Here is a 20641-nt window from a genome sequence, read left to right on the forward strand (position 1 = left end):
TACAAGTCTGTCACTATAACACTGGGGTACAATACTGGTGGGTACAGGTCTGTCACTATAACACTGGGGTACAGTACTGGTGGGTACAGGTCTCTCACTGTATAACACGGGTACAGTACTGGTAGGTACAGGTCTGTCACTAACACTGGGGTACAGTACTGGTGGGTACAGCTCTGTCACTGTATAACACGGGTACAGTACTGGTGGGTACAGGTCTGTCACTGTATAGCACTGGGGTACAGTACTGGTGGGTACAGGTCTGTCACTGTATAACACGGGTACAGTACTGGTGGGTACAGGTCTGTCACTGTATAACACTGGGGTACAGTACTGGTGGGTACAGGTCTGTCACTGTATAACACGGGTACAGTACTGGTGGGTACAAGTCTGTCACTATAACACTGGGGTACAGTACTGGTGGGTACAGGTCTGTCACTATAACACTGGGGTACAGTACTGGTGGGTACAGGTCTGTCACTGTATAACACTGGGGTACAGTACTGGTGGGTACAGGTCTGTCACTGTATAACGGGTACAGTACTGGTAGGTACAGGTCTGTCACTGTATAACGGGTACAGTACTGGTGGGTACAGGTCTCTCACTGTATAACACGGTTACAGTACTGTTAGGTACAGGTCTGTCACTAACACTGGGGTACAGTACTGGTGGGTACAGCTCTGTCACTGTATAACACGGGTACAGTACTGGTGGGTACAGGTCTGTCACTGTATAGCACTGGGGTACAGTACTGGTGGGTACAGGTCTGTCACTGTATAACACGGGTACAGTACTGGTGGGTACAGGTCTGTCACTGTATAGCACTGGGGTACAGTACTGGTGGGTACAGGTCTGTCACTGTATAGCACTGGGGTACAGTACTGGGGCGTACAGGTCTGTCACTATAACACTGAGGTACAGTACTGGTGGGTACTGGTCTGTCACTGTATAACACTGGGGTACAGTACTGGTGGGTACAGGTCTGTCACTGTATAACACTGGGGTGCAGTACTGGTGGGTACAGGTCTGTCACTGTATAACACTGGGGTACAGTACTGGTGGGTACAGGTCTGTCACTGTATAGCACTGGGGTACAGTACTGGGGGGTACAGGTCTGTCACTGTATAACACGGGTGCAGTACTGGTGGGTACAGGTCTGTCACTGTATAACACTGGGGTACAGTACTGGTGGGTACAGGTCTGTCACTGTATAACACGGGTACAGTACTGGGGGGTACAGGTCTGTCACTGTATAACACTGGGGTACAGTACTGTTGGGTACTGGTTTGTCACTGTATAGCACTGTGGTACTGTACTGGGGGGTACAGGTCTGTTACTGTATAACACTGGGGTACAGTACTGGTGGGCACAGGTCTGTCACTATAACACTGGGGTACAGTACTGGTGGGTACAGGTCTGTCACTGTATAGCACTGGGGTACAGTACTGGGGGGGTACAGGTCTGTCACTGTATAACACTGGGGTACAGTACTGGTGGGTACAGGTCTGTCACTGTATATAACACGGGTACAGTACTGGTGGGTACAGTACTGGTGGGTACAGGTCTGTCACTATTACACTGGGGTACAGTACTGGTGGGTACAGGTCTGTCACTGTATAACACTGGGGTACAGTACTGGTGGGTACAGGTCTGTCACTGTATAACACGGGTACAGTACTGGTGGGTACAGGTCTGTCACTGTATATAACACGGGTACAGTACTGGTGGGTACAGGTCTGTCACTATTACACTGGGGTACAGTACTGGTGGGTACAGGTCTGCAACTGTATAACTGGGGTACAGTACTGGTGGGTACAGGTCTGCAACTGTATTACACGGGTACAGTACTGGTGGGTACAGGTCTGTCACTGTATAACACAGGGGTGCAGTACTGGTGGGTACAGGTCTGTCACTATTACACTGGGGTACAGTACTGGTGGGTACAGGTCTGTCACTGTATAACACTGGGGTACAGTACTGGTGGCTACTGGTCTGTCACTATAGCACTGGGGTACAGTACTGGGGGGGTACAGGTCAGTGACTGTATAACACTGGGGTACAGTACTGGTGGGTACTGGTCTGTCACTGTATTGCACTGGGGTACAGTACTGGTGGGTACAGGTCTGTCACTGTATAACATGGGTACAGTACTGGTGGGTACAGGTCTGTCACTATAACACTGGGGTACAGTACTGGTGGGTACAGGTCTGTCACTGTATAACACTGGGGTACAGTACTGGTGGGTACCGGTCTGTCACTGTATAGCACTGGGGTACAGTACTGGGGGGTACAGGTCTGTCACTGTATAACACTGGGGTACGGTACTGGTGGGTACCGGTCTGTCACTGTATAGCACTGTGGTACTGTACTGGGGGGTACAGGTCTGTCACTGTATAACACTGGGGTACAGTACTGGTGGGTACAGGTCTGTCACTGTATAACACTGGGGTACAGTACTGGTGGATACAGGTCTGTCACAGTATAACACTGGGGTACAGTATTGGTGGGTACAGGTCTGTCGCTGTATAACACTGGGGTACAGTACTGGTGGGTACAGGTCTGTCGCTGTATAACACGGGCACAGTACTGGTGGGTACAGATCTGTCACTGTATAACACGGGTACAGTACTGGTGGGTACAGGTCTGTCACTATAACACGGGTACAGTACTGGTGGGTACAAGTCTGTCACTATAACACTGGGGTACAATACTGGTGGGTACAGGTCTGTCACTATAACACTGGGGTACAGTACTGGTGGGTACAGGTCTGTCACTGTATAACACTGGGGTACAGTACTGGTGGGTACAGGTCTCTCACTGTATAACGGGTACAGTACTGGTAGGTACAGGTCTGTCACTAACACTGGGGTACAGTACTGGTGGGTACAGCTCTGTCACTGTATAACACGGGTACAGTACTGGTGGGTACAGGTCTGTCACTGTATAGCACTGGGGTATAGTACTGGTGGGTACAGGTCTGTCACTGTATAACACTGGGGTACAGTACTGGTGGGTACAGGTCTGTCACTGTATAACACATGGGTACAGTACTGCTGGGTACAGGTCTGTCACTATAACACTGGGGTACAGTACTGGTGGGTGCAGGCCTGTCACTATAACACTGGGGTACAGTACTGGTGGGTACCGGTCTGTCACTGTATAGCACTGGGGTACAGTACTGGGGGGTACAGGTCTGTCACTGTATAACACTGAGGTACAGTACTGGTGGGTACTGGTCTGTCACTGTATAGCACTGTGGTACAGTACTGGGGGGGTACAGGTCTGTCACTGTATAACACTGGGGTACAGTACTGGTGGGTACAGGTCTGTCACTGTACATAACACTGGGGTACAGTACTGGCGGGTACAGGTCTGCAACTGTATAACTGGGGTACAGTACTGGTGGGTACAGGTCTGTCACTGTATAACACTGGGGTACAGTACTGGTGGGTACCAGTCTGTCACTATAGCACTGGGGTACAGTACTGGGGGGTATAGGTCTGTCACTGTATAACACTGGGGTACAGTACTGGTGGGTACAGGTCTGTCACTGTATATAACACGGGTACAGTACTGGTGGGTACCGGTCTGTCACTGTATAGCACTGGGGTACAGTACTGGGGGGTACAGGTCTGTCACTGTATAACACTGGGGTACAGTACTGTTGGGTACTGGTTTGTCACTGTATAGCACTGTGGTACTGTACTGGGGGGTACAGGTCTGTTACTGTATAACACGGGTACAGTACTGGTGGGCACAGGTCTGTCACTATAACACTGGGGTACAGTACTGGTGGGTACAGGCCTGTCAGTGTATAACACTGGGGTACAGTACTGGTGGGTACCGGTCTGTCACTGTATAGCACTGGGGTACAGTACTGGGGGGTACAGGTCTGTCACTGTTTTACACTGGGGTACAGTACTGGTGGGTACTGGTCTGTCACTGTATAACGCGGGTGCAGTACTGGTGGGTACAGGTCTGTCACTGTATAACACGGGGGTACAGTACTGGTGGGTACAGGTCTGTCACTGTATAACACGGGTACAGTACTGGTGGGTACAGGTCTGTCACTGTATAAGGAGTGATGCCGGCGTTGGGCCTCAGAGTAATGTCTGTCTGTCTCTCTCTCTCTCCCTCTGTCTCTCTCTCTCTCTCTCTCTCTCTGTCTCTCTCTCTCTGTCTCTCTCTCTCTCTGTCTCTCTCTCTCTCTCTGTCTCTCCCTCTCTCTGTCTCTCTCTCTCTGTCTCTCTCTCTCTCTTGCTCCCAGGGCCGCTGCGGATTGTGGTGATCCTCCTGACTGTGGGGCTGACGTGGATCCTGGGCAGTTTCCTGCTGGGACAGGCCAGCGCCTTGGAGAGACTGCAGCAACTGCTGATCAGTGAGTGTGGAGCGAGACCTGAAACCGAGCGGTGGTGGGGGGGGAAGTCGCTGAAACGGGGTGTCAAGACGGGCAGGCCCCCCCTCGCTCAACGTGGAGGGTCCAGAGCAAATGGGGATGGAGGTAGGGCGGTGCGGGGGACACTTAAAATAAAATGTGAGGGTGAGGTCACTGAATCGTCGTGTGGGGCGAGCAGCGCTGGAATCTTGCGCTCTCGGCGGCGGTGGTGGGGTCGTGAGCTGGCCGCGCGGGAACGCTGATCAGAGTATTAATGTCTCTCTCTCTCTCCCCCGCCCCGCTCCTCCTACAGGTCCCCAGGAGATGCCAACTGCCGGTAAGTCGCTAGTGTGTTCTGACCCCTGCCGCTGCCCTCTGACTCTCCCCCCCCCCCCCCCCCCCCCCGCTCCCTATCCCGCCAGCGCGGTCCCTTCCCCCTCCCGCTTGTCTCCCCTCACCCCCCGCTCCCCCCAGCGCTGCCCCGTCACCTCCGCAGGGTTGGGTCTGATCCTGCTCTCTGACCTCTGCCCCTTACCCTCCGCAGAGCCCAAACCCAAGAAGTTCAAGTGCGGTCTGCCGCTGCCGTGTCCGGACAAACACTTTGCGTTTCGCATCGTCAGCGGGGCAGCGAATGTCATCGGCCCCAAGTTCTGCATGGACGATCAAGTGTGAGTGATGGCAGCCCGTGTATCGCACACGGTCTCTCTCTCTCTCTCTCTGTCTCTCTCTCTGTGCCTCTCTCTCTCTCTCTGTGCCTCTCTCTCTCTCTCTCTCTCTCTCTCAATTCAATTCAATTCAATTCAAATTGCTTTATTGGCATGACAAGTTACATCTTATGTTGCCAAAGCATCGAAAAACATTCATGTTTGTACACAAAAATACAGATCTATCCATACAGTGTATAAACAGATATATCCCTGAGTGTATAAATATACATTCATATAATTTATATATACTCTTTTCTTATATTTAGTGGTTGTCCCTCTGTTTATGGCAAGCTGTAACATAGTGTGCCGCTAATGTTACACAATTTCTCTCTTCCCCTAGTGGGTATGGGAGTTTTTGGTCGTCATTCAAATTTCTGAATTCCGGGCATATTTTTGTGAATTTTGGGTAGAAATTCTCCCTTATGCCCTGATATTTTCTACAAGCTGTGAGGAAGTGCATCTCTGTCTCCACCACTCCCTGACTGCAGTGAGAGCATATCCTGTCCTCTCTTGGTAGCCGGGTCTGCCTGTGTCTACCTTTTTCGATCCCCAGGATATGTTCACTAAGTCTGTACATTGTCAAGGTTTTTCTCAGTTTGCTATCCTTTACCATGGTCAGGTAATCAGCCATGTTGTATTGTCTGTTTAGGGCCAAGTAGCAATTGTCTCTCTCTCTGTCTCTCTCTCTCTGTCTCTCTCTCTCTGTCTCTCTTCCTCTCTGTTTCTCTCTGCTGCTCGCTCTCTCTCGGTCCGCCGCGCTGCCACTCTCTCGCTCTGCCACTCGCTCTCTGTCTGCTGCTCGCTCGCTCTCTCTCTCTCTGCAGCCTCGTCCCCAGACTCGACTTTAAAAGGCGTCTGCTCTGTTTTCAGGCTGATGAGCAGCGTGAAGAACAACGTGGGGCGCGGACTGAACATTGCACTCGTCAACGGTAAGACTGACATTCACCGATACTGTGTGTGTGTGTGGCCTCACTCCCTCTCCCTGTGTGTGAGTGAGACACTCCAGTAACACTGACTGTATATGGGCACCACTTGCGAACACAGAGCAGGAATCTGCTTGGCGCTGGGCCCCCACGACTAGTGTACATTTACCTGAAATCACTGCCATATAATTCTACGTCAACAGGCAGTTGTCCTCAGTAACCACTCCTGAGTAATATGCTTCTATTTGCAGGTGTCACTGGCGAATTGATGGACACAAAGTTCTTTGACATGTGGGCTGGAGGTGAGACACCAGAGTGGATGTGAATGGGGAGGGGTTGGGTCCGTTGGGATTGTGTACAGTGGGAGTGAATGGGAAGGGGTTGGGTCCATTGGGATGGTGTACAGTGGGAGTGAATGGGAAGGGGCTGGGTCCATTGGGATTGTGTACAGTGGGAGTGAATGGGAAGGGGCTGGGTCCATTGGGATTGTGTACAGTGGGAGTGAATGGGAAGGGGTTGGGTCCATTGGGATGGTGTACAGTGGGAGTGAATGGGAAGGGGTTGGGTCCATTGGGATTGTGTACAGTGGGAGTGAATGGGAAGGGGCTGGGTCCATTGGGATGGTGTACAGTGGGAGTGAATGGGAAGGGGTTGGGTCCATTGGGATTGTGTACAGTGGGAGTGAATGGGAAGGGGTTGGGTCCATTGGGATTGTGTACAATGGGAGTGGATGGGAAGGGGTTGGGTCCATTGGGATTGTGTGCAGTGGGAGTGAATGGGAAGGGGTTGGGTCCATTGGGATTGTGTACAGTGGGAGTGAATGGGAAGGGGTTGGGTCCATTGGGATTGTGTACAGTGGGAGTGAATGGGAAGGGGTTGGGTCCATTGGGATTGTGTACAGTGGGAGTGAATGGGAAGGGGTTGGGTCCACTGGGATTGTGTGCAGTGGGAGTGAATGGGAAGGGGTTGAGTCCATTGGGATTGTGTACAGTGGGAGTGAATGGGAAGGGGTTGGGTCCATTGGGATTGTGTACAGTGGGAGTGAATGGGAAGGGGCTGGGTCCATTGGGATTGTGTACAGTGGGAAGGGATTGGGTCCATTGGGATTGTGTACAGTGGGAAGGGATTGGGTCCATTGGGATTGTGTGGAGTGGGAAGGGATTGGGTCCATTGGGATTGTGCGGAGTGGGAAGGGATTGGGTCATTGGGACAGTGCGGAGTGGGAATGGATTGGGTCCATTGGGATTGTGTGGAGTGGGAAGGGATTGGGTCCATTGGAACAGTGCGGAGTGGGAAGGGATTGGGCCCATTGGGATTGTGCGGAGTGGGATGTGCTGTGATCTCTGGCCATCGATGCCCAATGTAAATGTGCCGACTGGGATTAATGATCTTCCTTCCTGCTCGGAATGTGTTGCCAGATAATGGGATTAATGATCTGTTGAAGTTTCTGCGGCCGGTCTATGAGGGAACGCTGGTGTTCGTGGCCTCATACGATGACCCAGCAACCAAGTGAGTGAATCGGGAGTTATTGGTCTCTCTCTCTCTCTCTCTCTGTCTCAAGAACATAAGAAACAGGAGCAGGAGTCGGCCTATCGGTCCCTCGAGCCTGCTCCGCCATTCAATATGATCATGGCTGATCCAATCTTCTCCTCAACACCACTTTCCCGCTCTCTCCCCACACCCCTCGACTCCCCTGCAGTTCAAATGTCTGTCTACCTCAGCCTTGAATATATTCAATGACCCAGCCTCCACGGCTCTCTGAGGCAGAGAATTCCACGGATTTACGACCCTCTGAGAGAAGAAATTCCTCCTCATCTCAGTTCTAAATGGGCGACCCTTTATTCTGAAACTATGCCCCCTTGTTCTAGATTCCCCCACGAGGGGAAACATCCTCTCTGCATCTACCTTGTCGAGCCCCCTCAGAATCTGATATGTTTCAATAAGATCCCCTCTCATTCTTCTAAACTCCAATGAGTATAGGCCCAACCTGCTCAACCTTTCCTTATACGTCAACCCCTTCATCTCCGGAATCAACCGAGTGAACCTTCTCTGAACTGCTTCCAATGCAAGTATATCCCTCTGTTAGAACCGGGTTTTCCTGGTCCTCATCTTGAGTTCCGTAGTACGAAGAATGATTTCAGGCTCGAGGGTTCGGAGAGTTAAAACAACATTTTATTACTTCCAACTGTTCGCAGTGGTCACACAGTATATTGAGGTCTTTTACAGTACATTCGTGTCCCGAGAGTCACACCGGGTTAGGCACGTGTTGCCAGCATTTACGTCCCCGGGAGGTGTCTGACTCTCTCGATGATCCCACACGTCTTCTGGCTAAGAGCGAATACCGGTAGGGAAGCCCCTTTTATAGAGTGGGACAAGGGTCATTACATCACTTCCCTGGCAACAAGCGTTCTCCAATGGGGATCACTTAAGCCCTTTCAGTTTGGCCATGATCTGGTCTTCAGTCTGGCGGGCAAGTCCTGACTTGCCTCACTGCTGCATATGCCTTCCTGAAGTACCGGATCGTGATTGGGCGCCGCACAATAGCTAGTCAATCATCTTCTAGCTAGCAGTTAAGCCTTTTCAGTGACCTTATTGCTCGTTAACACTTGGCCGCAGGCTGGGGCAGGTGTCTCTCTTTTCTGCTAGCTTTGCACTTTGCAAAGCTGGGGCTGCTCTTTAATCTAATCTAGACTTTCCTTGTGCGAAGCCATTTTTGTAAGCCAATTCATCGTCCATTTTATTCACATTTCCACACCTCCTTAAATAAGGAGACCAAAACCGTACGCAGTACTCCAGGTGTGGTCTCACCAACGCCCTGTACAGTTGTAGCAGGACTTCCCTACTTTTATACTCCATCCCCTTTGCAATAAAGGCCAACACTCCATTTGCCTTCCTCATTACTTGCTGTACCTGCATGCTAACTTTTTGTGATTCATGTACAAGGACCCCCAGATCCCTCTGTACCGCCGCATTCTGTAGTCTCCCTCCATTTAAATAATAATTTGTTTTTTTATTCTTCCTTCCAAAGTGGATAACCTCACATTTTCCCACATTACACTCCATCTGCCAAATTTTTGCCCACTCGCTTAACCGATCCATATCCCTTTGCCAACTCTGTGTCCTCTTCACAACTTGCTAACCCACCTATCTTTGTGTCATCAGCCAATTTGGCTACAGTGCACTCGGTCCCTTCATCCAAGTCATTAACATAGATTGAAAATAGTTGAGGCCCCAGCACATAGAAACATAGGAGATAGGAGCAGGAGTTGGCCATTCGGCCCCTCGAGCCTGCTCCGCCATTCAATGAGATCATGGCTGATCATCCAAATTCAGTACCCGGTCCCTGCTTTCTCCCCATATCCCTTGATTCCTTTAGCCTCAAGAAATATATCCAACTCCTTCTTGAATATATTTAATGAATTGGCCTCTACTGCCTTCTGTGGTAGAGAATTCCACAGGTTCACCACTCTCTGGGTGAAGAAATTCCTCCTCATCTCTGTCCTAAATGGCTTACCCCTTATCCTTAGACTGTGACCCCTGGTTCTGGACTCCCCCGCCATCGGGAACAGCCTTCCTGCATCTAGTCTAGCACTGATCCCTGTGGCACCCCACTAGTTACTGATTGCCAACCTGAAAATGACCCATTTATCCCGACTCTCTGTTTTCTGTTAGTTAGCCAATCCCTTATCCATGCCAATATATTACCCCAACCCCGTGCATTCTTATCTTGTCCATTAACCTTTTATGTGGCACCTTATCGAATGCCTTCTGGAAATCCAAATACACTACATCTACTGGTTCCCCTTTATCCACCCTGTTTGTCACATCCTCAAAGAACTCCAGCAAATTTGTCAAACATGATTTCCCTCTCATAAAACCATGCTGACTCTGTTTGACTGTATTATGATTTTCTAAATGTCCTGCTATTACCTCCTCAATAATGGATTCCAGCATTTTCCCCAATGACAGATGTTAGGCTAACTGGCCTATAGTTTCCTGTTTTATGTCTCCCTCCTTTCTTGAATAGGGGGGTTACATTTGCGGTTTTCCAATCCGCTGGGACCTCTCCAGAATCCAGGGAATTTTGGAAGATTACAACCAACGCATCCACTATCTCTGCAGCCACTTCTTTGAAGACCCTAGGATGCAGGCCATCAAGTCCAGGGGACTTGTCAGCCTTTAGCCCCATTAGTTTGCCTAGTACTTTTTCTCTAGTGACAGGATCGGACAAAGTCAACATGGATTTACAAAAGGTAAATCGTGCTTGACTAATCTACTGGAATTTTTTGAGGATGTAACTGGTAAATTAGATAAGGGAGAACCAGTGGATGTGGTGTATTTGGACTTTCAGAAGGCTTTCGATAAGGTACCACATAAGAGATTAACGTGCAAAATTAAGGCACATGGGATTGGGGGCAAGGTATTGACTTGGATAGAGAACTGGTTGGCGGACAGAAAGCAAAGAGTTGGTATAAACGGGTCGTTTTCCGAGTGGCAGGCAGTGACTAGTGGGGTACCGCAAGGATCGGTCCTAGGACCCCAGCTGTTCACAATATATATTAATGATCTGGACGAGGGAATTGGATGTAATATCTCTAAATTTGCGGACGACACAAAGCTGGGTGGGAGGGTAAGCTGTGAGGAGGATGTCGTGAAACTCCAGTACGATTTGGACAGGTTGGGTGATTGGGCAGAAACATGGCAAATGCACTATAATGTGGATAAATGTGAGGTTATCCACTTTGGTGGCAAAAACAGGAAGGCAGATTATTATTTGAATGGCAATAGATTGGGAGAAGGGGAAGTGCAAAGAGACCTGGGTGTTCTTGTACACCAGTCGCTGAAGGTAAGCATGCAGGTGCAGCAGGCGGTTAAGAAGGCAAATGGTATGTTGGCCTTCGTAGCAAGAGGGTTCAAGTACAGGAACAAGGATGTCTTGCTACAGTTGTACAGGGCCTTGGTGAGACCGCACCTTGAGTATTGTGTGCAGTTTTGGTCACCTTACCTGAGGAAGGATGTTCTTGCCATGGAGGGAGTGCAGCGAAGATTCACCAGGCTGATACCTGGGATGGCAGGAATGACGTATGAGGAGAGATTGTGTCGATTGGGCTTATACTCACTGGAGTTTAGAAGATTGAGAGGGGATCTCATCGAAACCTATAAAATTCTGTCAGGTCTGGACAGACTAGATGCAGGAAGGATGTTTCTGATGGCCGGGGAGTCCAGAACCAGGGGTCATAGTCTAAGGATAAGGGGTAAGCCATTTAGGACTGAAATGAGGAGGAATTTCTTCACCCAGAGAGTGGTGAACCTGTAGAATTCTCTGCCACAGAGGGCGGTGGAGGCCAGTTCATTAAATATATTCAAGAAAGAGTTGGATGTATTTCTTGAGGCTAAATGGATCAAGGGATGTGGGGAGAAGGCAGGGACAGGGTACTGAATTGAATGATCAGCCATGATCTCATTGAATGGCGGAGCAGGCTCGAAGGGCCGAATGGCCTACTCCTGCTCCTATCTTCTATGTTTCAAGTTCCTCCCTCCCTAGAGCCCCTTGATTATTATTATTGGGATGTTTTTAATGTCTTCTACCTTGAAGACTGATCCAAAATAATTGTTTGGAGTCTCTGCCATTTCTCTGTTCCCCATTATTATTTCCCCAGTCTCATCCTCTAAGGGACCAACGTTTACTTTAGCTACTCTCTTCCTTTTTATATACCTGTAGAAGCTCTTACTGTCTTTTTATATTATTTGCTAGTTTACTCTCATACTCTTATCTTCTCCCTCTTTATAATTTTTTTAGTCATCCTTTGCTGGTTTCTAAAAAGTTCCCAATCCTCTGGCCTACCACTAATCTTCGCATCATTGTATGTCTTTTCTTTCAATTTGACACCCTTAACTTCCGTAGTTAGCCACGGATGGTGCATCCTTCTTGGAGAGCCTTTCTTTCTCACTGGAATATACCTTTGCTGAGATTTATGAAATATCTCCTTAAATATCTGCCACTGCTGATCTACCGTTTTACCCTGTAATTATTTTCCCAGTCCGCTTTCACCAACTCTGTCCTTATACCCGTGTAATTGCCTTTATTAAGTTTAGGACATTAGTTTCAGACCCAAGTTTCTCACCCTCAAACTGAAGTTGAAATTCTACCATGCTATGATCACTCTTTCCTAGGGGATCCTTTACTATGAGATCATTAATTAATCCTGTCTCATTACACAGCACCAGATCTAAGACAGCCTGCTCCCTGGTTGGTTCCACAACATATTGTTTTAGGAAACCATCCCGGATACACTCTATGAACACGTTCTCAAGGCTACCCTCTCTCTCTCTCTCTCTCCCTCGCTCTGTCTCCCTCGCTCGGTCTCTCTCGCTCGGTCTCCCTCGCTCGGTCTCTCCCTCGCTCGGTCTCTCTCTCGCTCGGTCTCTCTCTCGCTCGGTCTCTCTCTCGCTCGGCCTCTCTCTCGCTCTGTGTATCGCTTAGGTTTAATTTATTTTCCAGGATGAATGAGGAAGCAAAGAAGATATTTAATGAGCTGGGCAGTAAGGCGATCAACGTGCTCGGTTTCCGGGACAGTTGGGTATTCGTGGGAGCGAAAGGAATTGAAAACAAAAGCCCGTTCGAGCAGGTATGAAAACCGCGGCTACACACTGACTCTCACTGGGGTACGGGTCCCACAGACACTGACTCTCACTGGGGTACGGGTCCCACAGACACTGACTCTCACTGGGGTACGGGTCCAACAGACACTGACTCTCACTGGGGTACGGGTCCCACAGACACTGACTCTCACTGGGGTACGGGTTCCACAGACACTGACTCTCACTGGGGTACGGGTCCCACACACACTGACTCCCACTGGGGTACGGGTTCCACAGACACTGACTCTCACTGGGGTACGGGTTCCACAGACACTGACTCTCACTGGGGTACGGGTTCCACAGACACTGACTCTCACTGGGGTACGGGTCCCACACACACTGACTCTCACTGGGGTACGGGTCCCACACACACTGACTCTCACTGGGGTACGGGTCCCACAGACACTGACTCTCACTGGGGTACGGGTTCCACAGACACTGACTCTCACTGGGGTACGGGTTCCACACACACTGACTCTCACTGGGGTACGGGTCCCACACACACTGACTCTCACTGGGGTACGGGTCCCACACACACTGACTCTCACTGGGGTACGGGTCCCACAGACACTGACTCTCACTGGGGTACGGGTTCCACACACACTGACTCTCACTGGGTTACGGGTCACACACACTGACTCTCACTGGGGTACGGGTCCCACAGACACTGACTCTCACTGGGGTACGGGTCCCGCAGACACTGACTCTCACTGGGGTACGGGTTCCACACACACTGACTCTCACTGGGGTACGGGTCCCACACACACTGACTCTCACTGGGGTACGGGTCCCACACACACTGACTCTCACTGGGGTACAGGTTCCACACACACTGACTCTCACTGGGGTACGGGTCCCACAGACACTGACTCTCACTGGGGTACGAGTCCCACACACACTGACTCTCACTGGGGTACGGGTTCCACAGACACTGACTCTCACTGGGGTACGGGTCCCACAGACACTGACTCTCACTGGGGTACGGGTCCCACAGACACTGACTCTCACTGGGGTACGGGTTCCACACACACTGACTCTCACTGGGGTACGGGTTCCACACACACTGACTCTCACTGGGGTACGGGCTCCACAGACACTGACTCTCATTGGGGTACGGGCTCCACAGACACTGACTCTCACTGGGGTACGGGTTGCACAGACACTGAATCTCAATGGGGTACGGGTCCCAGAGACACTGACTCTCACTGGGGTACGGGTTCCACTCTCACTGGGGTACGGGTCCCACGCACACTGACTCTCACTGGGGTACGGGTTCCACAGACACTGACTCTCACTGGGGTACGGGTTCCACACACACTGACTCTCACTGGGGTACAGGTTCCACAGACACTGACTCTCACTGGGGTACGGGTTCCACAGACACTGACTCTCACTGGGGTACGGGTCCCACACACACTGACTCTCACTGGGGTACGGGTCCCACAGACTCTGACTCTCACTGGGGTACGGGTCCCACACACACTGACTCTCACTGGGGTACGGGTTCCACAGACACGGACTCTCACTGGGATACGGGTTCCACACACACTGACTCTCACTGGGGTACGGGTCCCACACACACTGACTCTCACTGGGGTACATGTCCCACACACACTAACTCTCACTGGGGTACGGGTTCCACAGACACTGACTCTCACTGGGATACGGGTTCCACACACACTGACTCTCACTGGGGTACGGGTCCCACAGACACTGACTCTCACTGGGGTACGGGTCCCACAGACACTGACTCTCACTGGGGTACAGATCCCACATGCACTGACTCTCACTGGGGTACGGGTTCCACAGACACTCACTCTCACTGGGGTACGGTCCCACAGACACTGACTCTCACTGGGGTACGGGTCCCACAGACACTGACTCTCACTGGGGTACGGATCCCACACGCACTGACTCTCACTGGGGTACGGGTCCCACAGACACTGACTCTCACTGGGGTACAGGTTCCACAGACACTGACTCTCACTGGGGTACGGGTCCCACAGACACTCACTCTCACTGGGGTACGGTCCCACAGACACTGACTCTCACTGGGGTACGGGTCCCACACACACTGACTCTCACTGGGGTACGGGTCCCACAGACACTGACTCTCACTGGGGTACGGATCCCACACGCACTGACTCTCACTGGGGTACGGGTCCCACAGACACTGACTCTCACTGGGGTACAGGTTCCACAGACACTGACTCTCACTGGGGTACGGGTTCCACACACACTGACTCTCACTGGGGTACGGGTCCCACACACACTGACTCTCACTGGGGTACGGGTCCCACACACACGGACTCTCACTGGGGTACGGGTCCCACAGACACTGACTCTCACTGGGGTACGGGTCCCACACACACTGACTCTCACTGGGTTACGGGTTCCACAGACACTGACTCTCACTGGGGTACGGGTCCCACAGACACTGACTCTCACTGGGGTACGGGTTCCACAGACACTGACTCTCACTGGGGTACGGGTCCCACACACACTGACTCTCACTGGGGTACGGGTTCCACACACACTGACTCTCACTGGGGTACGGGTTCCACAGACACTGACTCTCACTGGGGTACGGGTTCCACAGACACTGACTCTCACTGGGGTACGGGTCCCACAGACACTGACTCTCACTGGGGCACGGGTTCCACAGACACTGACTCTCACTGGGGTACGGGTCCCACACACACTGACTCTCACTGGGGTACGGGTCCCACAGACACTGACTCTCACTGGGGTTCCGGTTCCACACACACTGACTCTCACTGGGGTACGGGTCCCACACACACTGACTCTCACTGGGGTACGGGTCCCACACACACTGACTCTCACTGGGGTACGGGTCCCACACACACTGACTCTCACTGGGGTACGGGTCCCACACACACTGACTCTCACTGGGGTAGGGGTTCCTCAGAAACTGTCTGAATGCCAGGATATGACTGAGTGCATCACAATCCACAGCTCACCTGACAAGCACACAATCACATCTCAGTGAGAGGCGCTGGACGAGGATCAGGAGCAGCAACCCCGGTTGATTCACCCCTTATCTAACCCAGGAGTCACTGGGAGTGAATTGAAAATTTCAAAATTGAGATTGATAGATTTTTGTTGGGCACGGGTATTAAGGGTTACGGGACCAAGGCAGGTAAATGGAGTTAAAATACAGATCAGATTGAATGACGGAACAGGCTCGAGGGGCTGAACGGCCTCCTCCTGTTCCTAATGTAACAGGCTCGAGGGGCTGAATGGCCTCCTCCTGTTCCTAATGTAACAGGCTCGAGGGGGCTGAACGGCCTCCTCCTGTTCCTAATTTAACAGGCTCGAGGGGCGGAACGGCCTCCTCCTGTTCCTAATGTAACAGGCTCGAGGGGCTGAATGGCCTCCTCCTGTTCCTAATGTAACAGGCTCGAGGGGCTGAACGGCCTCCTCCTGTTCCTAATGTAACAGGCTTGGGGTGGGCTGAATGGCCTCCTCCTGTTCCTAATGTAACAGGCTCGAGGGGCTGAATGGCCTCCTCCTGTTCCTAATGTAACAGGCTCGAGGAGGCTGAATGGCCTCCTCCTGTTCCTAATGTAACAGGCTCGAGGGGGCTGAATGGCCTTCTCAAATCAAATCAACTTTTTATTGTCATTGTTCGTGCACAAGTGCACTACAACGAAATGTAGGCTTGCGGCTCCCGAGAGTGTACATTTGGATTAAGACATTTAAACATTCAACATACATTTGGCTTGTAGTATATTAACATAAATATGACCATAATAAAGTGCATTGGCAGATGTGCAGACTTTACAGTTTATTTGTGGAGTTCAGTAGGATGACAGCCCTGGGAAAGAAGCTGTTCCTAAATCTGGTCGTACGGGTGCGAATGCATCTGTAGCGTCTCCCAGATGGCAGGAGGGCGAACAGACTGTGGCTGGGGTGGGTAGGGTCTTTGATGATGGACCGTGCCCTCCGTAGACAGCGTTTCTGGTATATGTGCTCTATGGTCGGTAGCCGGGTGCCGGTAATGCGTTGGGCAGTTTTGACTACCCGCTGCAGGGCTTTCCGGTCATAGTAGCTACAGCTGCCATACCATACTGTGATACAGTTCGTCAGGATGCTTTCTATAGTGCAGCGGTAAAAGTTAGAGAGGATCAGGGGTGACAGGTTACATCCCTTCAGCCTCCTTAGGAAATATAGGCGCTGCTGGGCCTTCTTCACCAGAGAGGAGGTATTGAGGGACCAGGAGAGGTCTTCCGTGATGTGGACTCCGAGGAACTTAAAGCTGTCCACCCTTTCCACCACAGCCCCATGGATGTGGATGGGGGTGTGACTTCCGCCTTTCGACTTCCTGAAGTCCACAATGATTTCTTTGGTTTTCTTGATGTCAAGGGCCAGGTTGTTATCGGCGCACCACTTCACGAGATGCTGGACCTCCTCCCTGTAGGCTGACTCATCGTTGTTGGTGATCTCCTCATGTAACAGGCTCGAGGGGGCTGAACGGCCTCCTCCTGTTCCTAATGTAATAGGCTCGAAGGGCTGAATGGCCTCCTCCTGTTCCTAATGTAACAGGCTCGAGGGGGCTGAACGGCCTCCTCCTGTTCCTAATGTAACAGGATCGAGGGGCTGAATGGCCTCCTCCTGTTCCTAATGTAACAGGATCGAGGGGCTGAATGGCCTCCTCCTGTCCCAAATGTAACAGGATCGAGGGGCTGAATGGCCTCCTCTTGTTCCTAATGTAACAGGCTCGAGGGGGCTGAATGGCCTCCTCCTGTTCCTAATGTAACAGGATCGAGGGGCTGAATGGCCTCCTCCTGTCCCAAATGCAACAGGCTCGAGGGGCTGAATGGCCTCCTCCTGTTCCTAATGTAACAGGATCGAGGGGCTGAATGGCCTCCTCCTGTTCCTAATGTAACAGGCTCGAGGGGGGCTGAACGGCCTCCTCCTGTTCCTAATGTAACAGGCTCGTGTGGAGCATTAACACCGGCACGGATCTGTGGGGCCGACTGGCCTCTGTCCTTGTCTGGCCGCTCGATGTGCCTCTACATTTGAGCTCGAGTTTTTTATTGGTTTCATTGACGTTCTAATCTTCCTCTTCCCTCCCTCCCGCAGCACATTAAAAATGACAAGAATACCAACAAGTACGAGGGCTGGCCGGAGGCTGTGGAGATCGAAGGCTGTATTCCCCGTAAACAGGCCTGAGAGGGAGCCCTGCACCCCAGGTTACACAGTGAGGGCCGGAGAGGAGGGTCAGCGATCGGGGAGCTGGGGTCGGGGGTCTCTTTCCGGCTCAGCCAATCGGGTGGCTGACCATGGTAACAGCTAACCTTTCACCTCCCGGAGAAACTCCAGCTCAGTGGGAAACGATATTCTCGATCTCTGCGCGAATCTCGCACTTTCTGTCTTCCTGCAAACTCTCGCCATGACCCTGACACGCTCTCTCACTCACATTCTCTCTCCCTGCCCGCTCTCTCCCTCTCCCCCCGCCCGCTCTCTCCCTCTATCCCTCTCTCTCTCTCTGTTTCCCTCTCTCCCTCTCTCTCTCCCTCCATCTCTCCCACCCTCGCTCCCCCTCCCTCGCTCTCTCCCCCTCTCTGTCTCGCTCGCTCCCTCTCTCCCTCCCCCTCCCCCTCTCTCCCTCCCCCTCTCTCTCTCCCTCCCCCTCTCTCCCTCCCCCTCTCTCTCTCCCTCCCCCCCTCCGCCTTTCCCTCTCTCTCACTCCCTCTCTCACTCCCTCTCTCACTCCCTCTCTCTCTCCCTCCATCTCTCCCACCCTCGCTCCCCCTCCCTCGCTCTCTCCCCCTCTCTGTCTCGCTCGCTCCCTCTCCCCCTCTCTCCCTCCCCCTCTCCGCCCCTCCGCCTTTCCCCCTCTCTCTCTCTCTCTCTCTCTCTCTCTCTCTCCCTCTCCCTCTCCCCGTCTCTCTGCTCCCTCTCACTCTCTCAGTTCTCTGAGTGTGACCTCACTGGGCTGGGCCCTCACTCCCCGAGCGCTCTGCCTTGCTCTGCTCGTTGAATGAACGGTTCAGTTGCGCCGTGGAGGTCGAAAGCTGCACAAGGCACCAAGTGTCTGCATTTTACCATCTGGGGGATGTTTATTGTCTCCCGCTGGACGCTCTTCAGAGAGGGACTTCCCCCTCTCTCTCTCCACCCCCCCGGCCATGACGTGACTCCCCTCGTCATAGTCCGATCGATCGATCTCCAATCGATTGATCCCTGCCTCTCCAGTGTGGCCAGAGAGACGGCAAGGGACCGCCAACCCCGGGATGTCGGCGGAGAGAGACGTCCCCATGGAGACCGGTGAACCCAGACTGCTACACTTTGGAAACGACGACTGTCCGTCAAGAGGGGGGAAGGGTCGCCGCGGGGGGGGGGGCAGTCGCCTGACCTGTGAGGAGCCCGTGGGGTTACCCTGCGATAGGGAGGGGGGGGGGGTCAGTGAGCTGTGACCCCCCTGACCTGTGAGGAGCCCGTGGGGTTACCCTGCGATTGGGGGGGTCAGTGAGCTGTGACCCCCTGACCTGTGAGCTGTGACCTCTCTGCAGCGCCCCCCACCCCGTCTCACTTCGCCTCCCCTCGCGCTATCGTAAAGGGAGCGAATTACAACCCGGGCGGAACCAGCATCTTGAAGTAGGCTTCTCGCCATCGATCCCCGTCCACGTCTCGACCGATCATGATGACGCTCTCCGCGAGGTCCCAGGACAGGAAGACGAGGAATTTTTACCCCCGATTCTCCACTTTTTTAAGAAGAAACCGCCGAAAAAACACGTCAATCTCTCGGAAGAATTGTTCCGGCGCTCTCGCCTCTGTCGGTTCGCGGACGGGAGACGGAAAGGAGCTTTTCCGTGACATTCCTTCATCGACCGAGCTCTGGTTAGCAAAGATTTGTGAAAAGTAATTTCATATTCACTGATTTCTATCGCTAGATAATAAATGTTTTTTAATGAAACTCTATCGATGAAGTTCAACTCTTTTAAATTCTTCTCTCGTTTTCTCACCTGACTCTCACTGGGGTACGGGTCCCACACACACTGACTCTCACTGGGGTACGGGTCCCACAGACACTAACTCTCACTGGGGTACAGGTCCCACAGACACTGACTCTCACTGGGGTACGGGTCCCACAGACACTAACTCTCACTGGGGTGCGGGTTCCACAGACACTGACTCTCACTGGGGTACGGGTTCCACACACACTGGCTCTCACTGGGGTACGGGTTCCACAGACACGGACTCTCACTGGGGTACGGGTCCCACAGACACTGACTCTCACTGGGGTACGGGTTCCACACAAACTGACTCTCACTGGGGTACGGGTTCCACAGACACTGACTCTCACTGGGGTACGGGTCCCACACACACTGACTCTCACTGGGGTACGGGTTCCACAGACACTGACTCTCATTGGGGTGTGGGTCCCACAGACACTGACTCTCACTGGGGTACGGGTTCCACACACACTGACTCTCACTGGGGTACGGGTCCCACACACACTGACTCTCACTGGGGTACGGGTCCCACACACACTGACTCTCACTGGGGTACGGGTCCCACAGACACTGACTCTCACTGGGGTACGGGTTCCACACACACTGACTCTCACTGGGGTACGGGTTCCACAGACACTGACTCTCACTGGGGTACGGGTTCCACACACACTGACTCTCACTGGGGTACGGGTCCCACACACACTGACTCTCACTGGGGTACGGGTCCCACACACACTGACTCTCACTGGGGTACGGGTTCCACAGACACTGACTCTCACTGGGGTGTGGGTCCCACAGACACTGACTCTCACTGGGGTACGGGTCCCACACGCACTGACTCTCACTGGGGTAGGGGTTCCTCAGAACCTGTCTGAATGCCAGGATATGACTGAGTGCATCACAATCCACAGCTCACCTGACAAGCACACAATCACATCTCAGTGAGAGGCGCTGGACGAGGATCAGGAGCAGCAACCCCGGTTGATTCACCCCTTATCTAACCCAGTCTCTCTCTTT

The 20641-nt window shown here is 52.4% G+C and overlaps 1 protein-coding gene across 4 annotated transcripts in view; it reads left to right on the top strand.

The window, feature by feature from the left end:
- The window catches only part of LOC147086768 (protein FAM3A-like), a 30241-nt gene extending 10652 nt beyond the window's left edge, over positions 1–19589 (top strand). For all 4 annotated transcript variants that reach the window (XM_085978941.1, XM_085978940.1, XM_085978942.1 and 1 more), the window contains exons 3-10: positions 4265–4375; positions 4686–4709; positions 4917–5040; positions 5950–6008; positions 6254–6304; positions 7421–7511; positions 12505–12631; positions 17751–19589. In XM_085978941.1, the coding sequence (XP_085835067.1) occupies positions 4265–4375; positions 4686–4709; positions 4917–5040; positions 5950–6008; positions 6254–6304; positions 7421–7511; positions 12505–12631; positions 17751–17840 (677 nt within the window). In that variant the 3' untranslated portion in view covers positions 17841–19589. The remainder of the gene's footprint in view (positions 1–4264; positions 4376–4685; positions 4710–4916; positions 5041–5949; positions 6009–6253; positions 6305–7420; positions 7512–12504; positions 12632–17750) is intronic.
- The last annotated feature ends 1052 nt before the right edge of the window (positions 19590–20641 follow it).

Source organism: Somniosus microcephalus, unplaced genomic scaffold, assembly GCF_052327205.1.
Source record: "Somniosus microcephalus isolate GS21.2 unplaced genomic scaffold, FLI_Smic_1.0 unresolved_chr7, whole genome shotgun sequence".
In the NCBI taxonomy this organism is placed as follows: domain Eukaryota; kingdom Metazoa; phylum Chordata; class Chondrichthyes; order Squaliformes; family Somniosidae; genus Somniosus; species Somniosus microcephalus.